This window comes from Cheilinus undulatus, linkage group 9, assembly GCF_018320785.1.
Source record: "Cheilinus undulatus linkage group 9, ASM1832078v1, whole genome shotgun sequence".
Classification (NCBI taxonomy): domain Eukaryota; kingdom Metazoa; phylum Chordata; class Actinopteri; order Labriformes; family Labridae; genus Cheilinus; species Cheilinus undulatus.
In genome coordinates, this window is record NC_054873.1 from 10,884,441 (window position 1) to 10,897,640 (window position 13,200).

General features: G+C 37.8%; 1 protein-coding gene across 2 annotated transcripts; it reads right to left on the bottom strand.

Moving 5' to 3' along the window:
* Window positions 1-3,375: 3,375 nt before the first annotated feature.
* Window positions 3,376-11,363, bottom strand: slc25a44a (solute carrier family 25 member 44a). 2 transcript variants are annotated; one of them, XM_041794643.1, is made up of 4 exons: window positions 11,058-11,363; window positions 6,865-7,569; window positions 6,597-6,724; window positions 3,376-5,136 (listed from the first exon to the last, which is right to left on the bottom strand). In XM_041794643.1, exons 2-4 carry the CDS (start codon window positions 7,496-7,498, stop codon window positions 4,945-4,947), a joined length of 954 nt encoding a protein of 317 aa, XP_041650577.1. In that variant the 5' UTR covers window positions 7,499-7,569; window positions 11,058-11,363; the 3' UTR covers window positions 3,376-4,944. The 2 variants fall into 2 exon arrangements, with proteins under 2 accessions (XP_041650577.1, XP_041650576.1); XM_041794642.1 differs by having other exon boundaries at window positions 6,865-7,572.
* Window positions 11,364-13,200: the final 1,837 nt, after the last annotated feature.

The window sequence follows — 13,200 nt, forward strand, 5'->3', positions numbered from 1 at the left end:
TTAGAAGTTTGGTTTCATTTTGTTCTTTCTTGCAACAGTTATTCATCACTAATTCAGTTGATCTGATCCTGTAACGACAGGTCAATATTTACAATTTCTAATCTCAATCTACTCATAGTCTGTCAAATATTTGTTTGAATAGAGTATAAAACGAAATAAGATCAGTATTTTAGTCAGTAATTTGCACAAATAACTTTACAAATACTTTATAAAAACTATAATATGTGAAGAATTAATAGATATTTAAATATAGTTCAAAAAGCATTATTGATTTATTCATGTCATTCATTTAAAAAAAAAAAAAAACATTGGCATATCCCAGAAAATGATTGCTTGCTTTGGCAGTAGAGATTAGCCCTATTCTGTATTTTTTTTTAAGATTTATTTTTGGGCATTTATTAGATAGAGGAGGACAGTGGATAGAGTCAGAAACAGGGTCAAGAGTGGGGGTGAGACATGCGGTGGAGGGCCTCAGGCCGGATTCGAACCCAGGCCGCCCGCATACATGGGGAGCACCTTTAGCCACTAGGCCACCTGCTCCCCACCTATTCTGTATTTTTACTTTGATTTCCTCTTTTGACAGTTTTCATCAATAGTACATTGTACTTAAATAGCATCACTCATCTTTTAATTTTTTAACTTGCTGTGTTCTGTCACTGATATCGGCAGGTGAGTTGCATATGTGAAGACTTATTGAAACGTCAAAGCACCGCATCATTTTTAACATGAACCATTACCCCTCAATTGGTGCATTTATGGGAGGAATGTCTTTGCAAAATTTACTACTCAAATTTTACAAAAAGGTAAAAATCCTCAGCATATACATTTGACTAATCTTAATTAAACTTGGTGGCCTACACAGGTAATGTGTGGTAAAGTACTGCAGCTATAGATGCTTCCTTGATGTGCTGGCAAAGCATCAGTAACAGCAGGAAGATAGGGTCACTGATGCTTTACAGCTGAATTAATTATAGACTAATGCTAAATGTCTGAAGTTATTATTAAGTGTTATTAAGCATTTTGTAGATTAATGAAATATTAGAAAAAAAATCTTAATCTAGTTTTAGTAAGCCTCCTGTAAGTAATGATCTGACGACTGAACAGATGTGATTTCTGCAGCTCTGTGCAGGAGTTGAAGTTTAAGCAAGTGCTCCACCTAGTGGTCAAACTTATGTACGGCGGCTTCAGAATAGAGATGTGGGATTAAAATGTTTATTTCTAACATGTAAAAAAGAATAGGGATGAGTATCGAAATCCTGTACCGACACAACCCATACCTACCGGACTGAATTACAACACAGATATCTATTCTTAACTTCAATACGCCAAATGAATGGTACGCTCACCAATTTTCTTTTCCCATATTCTGACATCTTTTAAAGATACTACTGCAAATCATTTCTGGTACTACACTGCTTTCCTCATTATTAAGAAAATGACATTTTTCTCTTATTTTCCTAAATATTAATGCAAATGGCAGAGTATTTTTCAAGTCATCAGCCATTAGAGCATAATTCAAATGTTTTTGAACAAACGTCATAATGATAACCATTTTTTTTTCTTTAAATAAAAACCTCAAAATGCACTGTTTCACATATTTCACATTATTTAGCAGGCCACAGGTTTCAATCAATATAGAAAAGAAAAAGGATCTCTCTGCTTCTGAAAATTTTCAAATAGTGTAATGCCTTGGACAAGGTATGAAAACATTAGATATTTTATAAAAAATTAATCATGATCATCATACTATGAAGAAATTTGTGGCTGATTCAGAGCACAGACGGGTACCTGCAGATAAAGGCATAATGACAAAGGTTTCTGATGGACAAATTCATGAGATTAAGAAAGCAGATGCTAAAATGCCATTACAAAGCAGCAAACAAGTATTTGAAGCTGCTGGTGCCTCTGGAGTCCCATCAACCTCAAGGTGTAGGATCCTTCAGAGGCTTGCAGTCGTGCATAAATCTACTATTCGGCCGCCTGATCCAATGCTCACAAGCAGAAACTGTTGCAGTGGGCCCAGAAACACATGAGGACTCATTTTCAAACAGTCTTGTTGACTGATGAGTGAGATGGCAGCAAGGAGGGGCGGAGTCACGTTTTGGGCCAGATTCATGAGGAGAGAGTTGGTAGGCCCCTTTAGTGTCCCTGAAGGTGTGAAAATGACCTCGGCAAAGTATATAGACATTCTGACTGACCACTTTCTTCCATGGTACAAAAAGAGAATCGTGCCTTCTGTAGCAAAATTTTCTTCATGCATGACAATGCACCATCTCATGCTGCAAAGAATACCTCTGTGTCATTGGCTGCTATGGGCATAAAAAGAGAGAAACTCATGGTGTGGCCCCCATCCTCCCCTGACCTTAACCTTATTAAGAACCTTTGGAGCATCCTTAAGCTAAAGATCTATGAGGGTGGGAGGCAGTTCACATCAAAACTGCAGCTCTGGGAGGATATTCTGACATCCTACAAAGAAATTCAAGCAGAAACTCTCCAAAAACTCACAAGTTCAATGGATGCAAGAATAGTGAAGGTGATATCAAAGAAGGGCTCCTATGTTAACATGTAACTTGTCCTGTTAAGATGTTTTTTGATTGAAATAGCTTTGATTTCAGTAAATATGACCTCCTAATGCTGCAAATTCAACAAATAACCATTTTCAGTTCTTTACAACCAATAAAATGTTTTTAAAAAATAATAATGGTTATCATTATGAAGTTTGTTCAAAAACATTTGAATTATGCTCTAATGGCTAATGACTTGAAAAATACTCTGTCATTTGCATTAATATTTAGGAAAATAAGAGAAAAATGTCATTTGCTTAATAATGTGGAAAGCGGTGTATGACAGCTTTCATTCACCCATCAACCTGCAACACATTTTTTTCTCTCGAGGTATTGATTCAGGCATCGACATCATATAAAAATATAAATTTAGCAACAATATCAGAAAAAAAATGAAAGCAGACCTTTGACATCTTTTATGCACCAATCACCTTAGCAGTCGTTGATTCCACGCTGTGATTTTATGTGATCTTCTGCTTTATGGCTGATCTGCTGTTGTTGCTAAACTTTTCCACTTTCTAATCACATCACTGACAATTGACTGAAATATTCAGCAGGGATGAAATTTCACAAACCATCTTATAGCAAAGGTGGAATCCGTCACAGTACCACACTCACTGAGCCCTTCAGAATGACCCATTTTGTCCTTGTAATAGTTTATTTTTAGGCTTCCTTATTAATATAAAAATGTAATTTTTATACAAATATTTTACAAATTACTTAAGTCTTACAACAATGTTTCGGGCTTTCTAGTAGTAAATGATGTTCGTATCAGAAATTCAACAGTCCACTGCAGTCATTCATATTTCTTTATTACATGTCATCATCGGTCCACAAGTTGTGCAACTTTAAACACATCAAACTTTGCTTTTTACAATCCTCTGATAAACACACACAGCAGGTAGGTGGTTAACGAGGAATAGACCTCATCCATAACAGGCAAAAGTCCATAATATTCACTTTTCCAGGAATTAAGTCTCATAAATTCAGAAACTGGAGGAAATGCTGAGTCCATGATCCTTTTCTTGAACACTGTGCTGTTTGAAAAGCAGTTTACAAAAGAAGGAAAACTCACTGAGATGAGTTCCTGGCAGTACTGGTTTATAAATATGGCTGCATATGAGTTTTTCCAACTGTATTTCATGGCTGTAACAACAGTAGCCTGCACCTTTCACTCATTCAATTACCAGTGAAACCTGAAGGCAACTTTGGAGTATCTGCTGGTGTGAAGCTTCTGCTGCATGAATCTGCCACAATGCGTTTCTGCTGACATAACAGCAGAACAGTGGTGTCGTTAATGTCCATGCCCTTGAATCAGAATATCAAAAGCAGTAGAAACGCATGCAGAAAACAGGATTTCTACAACTTTGCTATGATTTTAGAGGTGAAAATTGCACTACTTATGCTGCAGTGCTTTTCTTGTATGAAGATCCAGGTTTGTTTTTTGCAGTCCACTTACATACAAGATGCTAAAACAAGCAGAAACACCTGCCTGATTGGCCCACTCAACTCATCTTTATGCAGATTTCATCATTACACCTACAGACTGATCACAAACGTAGCTACTTACATAACGGGACTTCCTCAGATTTACAAAACCCCATTGGCTAAATAGAGTATTTCTTTTCCTTTAAGTACAGACATTGAACAAATTTTAAGTATAATTTTGTAATCTAGCTTCATTATCACACATCAAATATACACTTGTGACTTTTTACCAGCTTAACTGCATTGTCTTAATTCAATAAATCATGTTTTTTGTTGATTGAAGCCTACAGTAAGGCAAAAATGATCGGCAGTTATTTGACACCTCTGCATGAAATTAGGTTTTCACTGGAATGCACAGAGATTTCAAGCTTTTCTGCTCTTAATGTGCTCAAAAGGACAAACAAGGCATTTGTGTCTTTAGATTCTGGCACATTGAAATCTCCTAAAAATGATACACAAACTTGGACTTCTTTTATGCAGTTAAAGTATGACCAACTATAAAACAACAACCCTGAAGTTCCCAAATTCAGGTATGAAATTACACTGGAAACATCATTCCATGTTATACAGCACAGGAGGCAGTCATTTAAAAAAGGGCTTCATTTATCAATATTCCTAGAGAAGACGCTGCTTTCTTTGTCATCAGTCAAGCTTAAGATTATGTTTCACATTAACCCATCTGCAATAAAAGGCCGGGGCAAAAGAGGTGAGGTTGTAGCTGCTAAGTGCACCAAAAGACAAACATCAACACTTGAACTCTGCTGCACTACACCTGCATTTAATGGATCTAAAGACGTGCAGAAGCAGCTACGTGGCTGAGCAGTTACCCTGAGACTGGACTCAGATCTGGGCTCAGTTGAGGTGAATTCTGGCTCTCTTCTAGGTCTTTGTTTTACCAGTGTCTGGACTCTATCAGCTCAGCACGCAGGCTCAGTCTCTTCAGGGTCTCGTATCCCACTACGATGAGCACCGACGTGGGTGTGGAGGAAATGATGCGGGCCGAGAGTCCCTTGGTCATCCCCCAGACGCCCTCTTCTGCCAGGAGCTGCTTGAATGTCTCAATAACAGACGATCGTCCCTCCACCTAAAATGGCGAAAGGCAGTTAAATCCTGGGTCTCAGAAAAATTTTAAATTCCATGAATAGCTGACCATAAAGTTATGGCATAAAAACAATCTACCTTGAGAGAAAATGTTGACTATTTTGCACAACCTTTTTGTGTCCAGCGCTTTAAGGTGAATTTTATTTCAGTGAAGCAATGTTCTGCAGTAACTATTAAGAATAAATGACATGACCGCAAGATTTAGGGATCAAACTCCCCAAAACAGCTCAAACCAGCAGAATCTACAGAAATATTATCTCAACAAACAGGTCAATTGCCAAATCAGGCTGATGTTGCACTGCAACCACTAGCAGGTTGAGAAACTATCATGCACTGAAAGAGGAAGTGTAAGTGCGGAGGACAGAAGCTGACTTCAGCTGTATTTGGTGTTTTCAGATTGCTGCATCAAATAGAAAATCTAAAACAAGTGCCAATGCTGTTCTTCAAATCTTGAGTGGCAACATTAATTTAATGAGCTTTTATAAGCACTACTAGAACCAACTGACAATTTGTGCTGCATTACTGTGATATCTTAACATGAGTGTTAAACCCTTATTTGAAAAGTCCTGCATTTATTCTTTCTCATCAAGCCTCTTTATGGTTTACTGAAAGGATAGGTACTAAGAGAAGAAACCCCTAAACGCAATTATACCCTTCATTTAGGACCCCGCAAGACAACCATCCTGACTGAAGGGCAGCAAAAAGTGCGTGACTATACTGTCTATACCAAGTCCACCAATAGTTTCCTTATAAGTTGTGGGTTGCCTCAAAATTCCTACCCACACTAGTCTTCTTTAACCTGGCACACCAGACGGATTTGTTTCACTCATCCATCTGCAATACCTCTCATAGACAGTGTTTGGGAAAGGGCAGAGCCTTTGAAAAAGAACTCGTAGGGTGATTGGATGAACGCTCTGTCTGTCACATCTTTACGGCCAATCAGAGCAACAAAACGTGATGCCGTAGCCTCAAACCGAGGTGCGCCGTTACTGACGAATAAACTCCATAAAGAGCGGCATAAGGCAAACCATGGTGACTGTAGACATCTAAGTAAACGACTTTGTCGTTTTTTAAAGAAAAAACTCACTGCTGTTCTTCGTTCTTCTTTTAAAGAAGAAATGCCGTCAAGTTCTGATAAAACTGGCACTTTGGCAGCATCCACGCTAATGTCTTCTGTCATAATTGCACCGGCCTCTTGTTGCTGCTTGCATACATCACAACTCTACCGTGCCCAAAAGTACTGCCCCTCAACGCTGAGTGGTCCTGTCACTTTCTAACCGGACCCAAATGGTTCAGACGGGAGCTTTGCAAGATAGATTTGCCAGTAAGATACACGGAAACAGGCGAATCCAACTGCTTTGCAAGATTAAGTCTTCGTAGCACCTTTCAGAGTAATTTCTTCTTTTTTGTGTTGCAAAACGGTGACATTCAGTTTTTTTTTACCTGTACTCTTGCTCGAACAACATCCATGGGGTTGGTGATAGTGGAGGCGGTTGCTGCTGCCATTGGTCCTGCCAAAGCCTGCAGAATCAGATGTGGGCACTCACTGGGTGCCAACAAAGACAGCTGCTCTAGGAAGACAAAAAATACACAAACATGTTAAAACAACATCACTACTAGCTTAGAGCGTTTTTTTGCTCAAACTTAAATTGTTCAGATTTCTCTCACATGCAGCTAAAAGCTTCTACAAAGTAAAGGTGAGTTGACTTACCTGCATAAAAGTGATAAAAAGGCCACCACAGTGCACTGTTGGGGATGTATGTGAGCAGTGATGCCACATAGCCTCTGTAAAACCCTTTAAAGCCATCTGCTGCAAATATCTGCACTGTAATATCCCGGGTTTGCCCAAAGGTTGGTCTGCGTTTACTTGCTGCAAGCATCATTTTAGGTTTTGCCTTGAAGCGAGTCAAATGCTCGCCCTGTCCTTGCATCATCAAGTGCTGTGAAACCACGTCTATGGGCACAGTGATGGTCTGTGCCACCAGTGACGCAGCCCCTCCTGCCACCACTGACTTCACCGTGTTGCTGGGTGAGTACTGGGACACGTACTTGCGCACCAGCTCATAAGTGGTGATATAAGCCTGTCCTGAGACCAGTGTGAATGTGTTGACCATGAATCCACGGTACAGTCCTCGCACGCCCTCCGCTCGCAGGATCTTGCAGAAAGCATCAAAGGTGCCGGAGTAGAGGGCCTTACCCTTCTGCACCTGGAGCCTGGTGCGGATGAGGCTGGCCGGGTAGACGGTGGCTCTGGTGGTCAGGGTCATGAACACACCGAGGGAGTAAAACTTCCTCTTGTCCAAGTCCTCCCATTCTATGATCTGGATCGCACCTTTCTGCTGCATGGTGCTGGCAAGGCCAGCGCTGCACCCCTAAAGCCTCGTACCAGCAGTTATTGAGCCTTCCACTGCCATCTCTCCTGTCAATAAGAAAATTCAGCATTAGTCAAGCACTGAAATCAATAAAAAAAAAAACAGCTCATCATACCAAAATTTTTAAAGTCTTGTATGATATTAGTACATGAGATATAATATTGATGTGTTTCAATACCCTGGAAAAAATTAGAAATCATGGATGCTCAAAACTAGGGAATTTCTTGTTTTCAGTGGTCAAAATTGCATGTTAACTTCTGTACGTTGTATAAATTGCACAAAGGTACCAACATGATGCCAATGTATTTGTGCAACTTGGAAAGTGTGTAAAAGTTAACTTGCATGACCTGAATTTATAGGTCTTGAAAATCAGCCTTTCAGCGTGGTGGAATATACCGGCTTGTGATGCATTTAAAGCCCCTCTACGTTATACCTAGCAGGCGCTTATAGCCTTACCTGAACTGAAAAACTTAGTTTCCAGTCACGTAGAGAAGCTCCTCGTTAAAGCTAAACATATCAGCTTCACCACGGATATATAGACATCATCACGTTTAGCCTCCCTGCCTCCGTGGATAAATGAGGATTTTACTCTTAAAAAGTCTGTCCTGCACTCACAGGAGTGCTCACTCAGCAGCCGCAGTCGCAGCCGCTTTTCATAACATGTTTAGATAGAGATAAAAAGAACGTGCATGTCATCCTACGTGACATGCACGAAACATGGCAAAAGCAATGACGGACTTCTGGGTGCCGTCTCCTGTGCACACTCGAAGGTGCACGAAGGTGTGTCCAGCATTGGAGATGTGGGTGTCACTGTGTTGTTACAGCGCTGTTTACAGTGAAATGCCCATTAAACTTGGTTGCTTAGTTAGTTTGTGCTGTTCAAAGCAGAATCAGGAGAGCTACTTTAGTTGAAGTTTTATTTCTGTTCATCTTGAGTCTCAGAAATTTAGAATTATAATTAAGCTCTGAACTATAGCTAGTTTTTTTTGTTTGTTTGTTTGTTTTTTTGCATTTAAGAATCTGTGTTGTTGTTTTTTAAAGCCTTTTGTCAGGAGTATCTCAGGGAGCCATCCTGCAAACTTGCTGAGTAATAAGGAGAATCAGTCTAAATGTATAAGCTATTTCTTTTTTGCACTGTGGAGCTCAGAGTAAGCAGGTTATTTTTCTGCTGCTTATTGCCCTCAAAAATGCAGATGACTTTGGCTGTACTGTTAAAAATACATGTAAGCATGTAATACACATGTAAACCAAAGACATTACTGTAGGTTTGTCATTAGTGTATGGCTGTATTTGAAAAAAAAAACAACAAAAAAAAACAATATATCCTTCAGTTCTGATAAAAATCAAATGTTTTGTCAGTTTGTACAAAAATACACTACCAATATTTAAAAAAAAATGTAGTCCATGATAAAATTGGTGTTTATAACAGTGGAGAAAAATGTGATTAAATATCGGTATTGGCCAAAATTTGTTTCAAAATATCGGCATATTGGATATTGGCAAAAGTCCAATATCGTGCATCCCTAAATAATACCTTATGATATAATATGATATTAGGTCAAATAATTAAACACAAAGGAAAATAAGTTTGATCTCACAAAATACAGCTGACTTTTGACTTGTTCACAGAGCTGTCTGGTATTTTTTGAACTGAAACAAGGCAAAAAATGTTCTGTAATTTCATGGACATTTTGGAGATATGTTTGTATAATATAGAGTTTTATAAGAAGCTTAGGGGGACATTTTATTTGAAGTTTTCAGGCACTTTTATGTAAATCTGGAACGTGTTTGTAATTTTTGAGAATTTGATCTGTATTTTGGGGGAGGAAACCTTCTTTGAAAATTTTTCATATCTTATGAAAATTTGGGAAATGTTTTTGTATTTTTTGGAAGTAAGATGAGAAGGGGGGTGTCCTTTGAAATCTCAATGGACTTTCATGGAAATTTCAGAGTATGTGCTTTTATGTTTAGGGAATTTTCCATCATTTTCATTGAAGTTGAGGAAATGCATTTGTAGAATGAGCTTTTATTGTCACTATTCACAAGTACAATGAATTTCTGTGCGGCTTTCTCTTCGATTTAAAAAGAGGTAGACAAGAATAAATACAATGAAATAAAACGTGCAAAATATAAACATTAAAGCTAAGTAAGTTAAAATAGCTAAAAGCAGCACCTTTTGCATGCATGTTTAGAGCAACATTGTCAAGCAGATAAAGTGACTGAAGTGGAAATAAAGTGACTGAGGCATATGAACATATATTTAACAAAAACATACAATTTGGGGAATTTGATAAGAACTTTTAGGTGGAATTTGCTTTGAAATTTGGGGGGATTTGTTTGAAATTTTCAGTAATTTACATTGAAATTTTAGGTCTTAGCTTATGATGAAGTTTTTGAAATATTTAAGGATAATTTAAAGACATTTAGGGGTACTTTCATAGTTGGATAGTTTAAGAATATGTTTAAGAATTTTCCCAGAAATTTTAAGCAATTTCTTTTACTTTTCAGGGAATTTGTGTGGATTTTGGAAGTAAAACATTTCAAAGAAATCCTGGACTTTTAGTTGAAATTTTGTTCATATTTGGCCTTAACAAGTCTTTGTGGTCTATAATCAACAAGAAAAATGGCTCCACCATACCTCTCTGAATGACTGAAACTGTTTGATACTGACTGAAGACCCTCAACACAGCCAAAACATCCGCTCTTAAACTGATTCAGTGCTGTATTTTCTGCAGAAACAGGACCTTCATGATATTATATTTTTCTTTTTTTCTTAAACTATGTCCTGTTCAAACACAAGGCTGATGTTTTAACTTATCAGATCCTACTTATTCTAAATAAGTGTGATAAATGCTTTCTAAACATGAGCTCAGGTCTCAGGAGGTTAACACAGAGAACTTGTCAGATATTTCCTTCACACACATTGGATTTGGTAAAGTACTAGTATGTTTATTCAGAAATAGCTTTAGTGACACTGAGTCTTTAATCTCTGCAGCATTTAATGTACAAGTCACAACCTGACAGACCTGACAGACATGCCACAACAGAGGACTGGCTCTCTGACCTGCGTTATCAGCAAATCCTATCACACATCCAGAGGAGAATGCAGGGGTTTATGCAACTACCAGTATCAACACGGAAACAGCATGCTACAATACAATCAAACCTGTAATGAAAGGTAGTACAAAGAGAGGAAGCTGGACTAAAAGGACTAGCAGGCCAACTAGAACGAAATGTTCCCTTCTGTGGCCACTTCTGTGCAGCTGGTGTATAAATATCAAACTCTGATTAGTACTTGTCCCAATCTTTAGGTGCACATTAAAAACACGAGGCATGGATCCATGACACAGCCACGTAAATGCCCAATAAAATAATGTGACGTTTTTATTGTTTTGCAGCAGCTGGAGTATCAAAGAGGAAGCACGTGCAATGTCACTGTGTGTACTACGGGGTGTGTGCTAGCAAGCTAGCCTAGCTAACGAGAGGAATTACACAGATACACATCATTTATTTTGTGCATAAGTAAACTCACCTGTTAGGGGGTCATGTAGCACGCTAAGCACCTTCACCTCCACAGTCGCAGTTATGAAACTGACCTGTTTTGTTAAACTCATGCGGCCTGTTCTGTTGGAAGGTGGGTCATAGCTTCCGTCCATTACTGCTGGGAGCAAACATTGTCAAAGGTGAAAGGTCTCCGCTTATATTTTCATTGATCCAGCTGTCACTGCAACCCAGAATTTCACCTGAACAAAGTCATGCGGTCTGTAAACAGTGTTAATCCTCAAATGTTGTCTTTGTAACGGTTATGTTTACTTTAACCAGCGGTTTGTTCAATTTAACTAAGATGGTGCATTCAGGAACCCGAGTCTGATGTAGGAAATTCCAATCAAGCACAGTCACCAATGGTATATGGTGACTTGTATGAATACATGTTTAAAAAACAGAACTTTCATTTATTTTTTTCTAACCCTATACCAAGATGAAGAGCCATCACGAGAATATAAACTTAATCACAGCTCCATTAACAACACTGCAATGATGCTTTAAAACATGACGATAATCCGACTCTTGATCTATTTGTGTTTAAAAATGCTTTTGCTGACATCTTCACATGATTTTTTTGTCTTAGTGCCTGATAACTCAATTTTTCAAGATATCAGCTATAAAGACAGACAAATCTCAAATTTGAAATTATAGCAATAAATAAGCTTGTTAAATTTTACTGTTAAATTGCATTATTCATTTTTTTTATTTTCAAATTATATTTAGATTTATGAGTAACTTTAGTAAGTTGCAATACTGTTAAGATATTTAACCTTAAAAGTCACGGACACTGGGAGCACAGATGGTTGAGTGGTTTAAGGCGCAACCCATGTATGTTGGTTCAAATCCAGCTTGTGGCCCTTTGCCCACTCTCTTCTCCTTTTCCAAATCTATCCACTGTCCTTCCTCTATCAAATAAAGATATGAAAGGCCCAAAAATAAATAAAAAAAAAAAATTCCCAGACACATTTATGGCCGATGCCCATTTTTCTTTAATGTAGTGATATGTAAAGTGCATCTGGGTCATCGTACCAAAATTTAAACATCTCATATGACTCATTTATTAATTTACCATGGTAAGGACATTTCTGTTTGGTGGGTTATATTTGTGTTGTAACAATGCTTTCTGGTTATAAATTAAATTCTTATACTGTTGGAAAGCCTTTGTTTCCTTTTAATTTGTCAGGAACATGCATCTGTGGGATGAGCAGCAGAGCTGAGTATGCCAAATATTTTCTGCCAATGCCAAACATCTTATTCTGCTATTGACTTGTGTTTGGTGTCGTTTTGTGGATCTGATAATTGAGGTAGACATGTCAAAGCACTATGTAACCCTGTTTTTAAGATATATAGAATATAGATGCTAGGGATGGAAAGTATAGCTGTTTTGGGATGTGATGAGGAATCTGGTGGGAAAACAGAAGTGTTGAAATCTCCAAACACATGTCACTTTAATTACTACTAACTGCAAAGAATGTTAAGTGTACATACCTCCTGTCCTTTTGTATCTAAATTTTATTTAGCTTTTATTTATGCTGCTTATTCATATTCAAATACTTTGTATTGTACCACCTTTCTTCTTGGTTGTGTTGCTGCAATGTCAGAATTTCCCCTCTGGGGATCAATAAAGTACTGTCTTATCTTTAACATTTTGAAGTTGATTTTTACTCCTGAAGTGAAATTTAAACTCAATTCTGAATAAAATGGTCTTCAGTGTTGGAATTATTTGACAGAGAGAATTACTTCAGCTCTCTGGCATATTGTTAAATTTTTAATACTTTATAAGGTGTTGGTTAACTATATGTAGTGTGGACCAATAGCAACAATTTTAAGGTGTTTGATTTAGTGTTGTGTGAGTTTAACTAACACCATCAATCTTGCCGTGTATTTTACTATATTATAGAGCTGTGATTTTACCTGAACAACCTGGTTGGGGATCTATTCTCTTGTTGTTCTTGGCCATGAGGGAAGATTATGTTTCACTGAACTCATTAGTAGCTACTCAGTACATAAAGTAAATTTCAGACTAAACAGTGTTTACTTTTACTAGAGGAGATTTACAGATCTGTACTTTTACTTAAGTAAATTTTAACCAGAGTAACTATACTTTTACTTGAGTACCATGGTCGTAT

Coding starts and splice junctions, on each gene's coding strand:
- slc25a44a (XM_041794643.1), bottom strand. CDS start 7,498: ATGCAGCAGAAAGGTGCGATCCAGATCATAGAATGGGAGGACTTGGAC. Junction 6,725..6,864: donor TTTTTATCACTTTTATGCAG/GTAAGTCAACTC, acceptor TTGTCTTCCTAG/AGCAGCTGTCTTTGTTGGCA. Junction 5,137..6,596: donor TTGTTCGAGCAAGAGTACAG/GTAAAAAAAAAC, acceptor TCGCCATTTTAG/GTGGAGGGACGATCGTCTGT.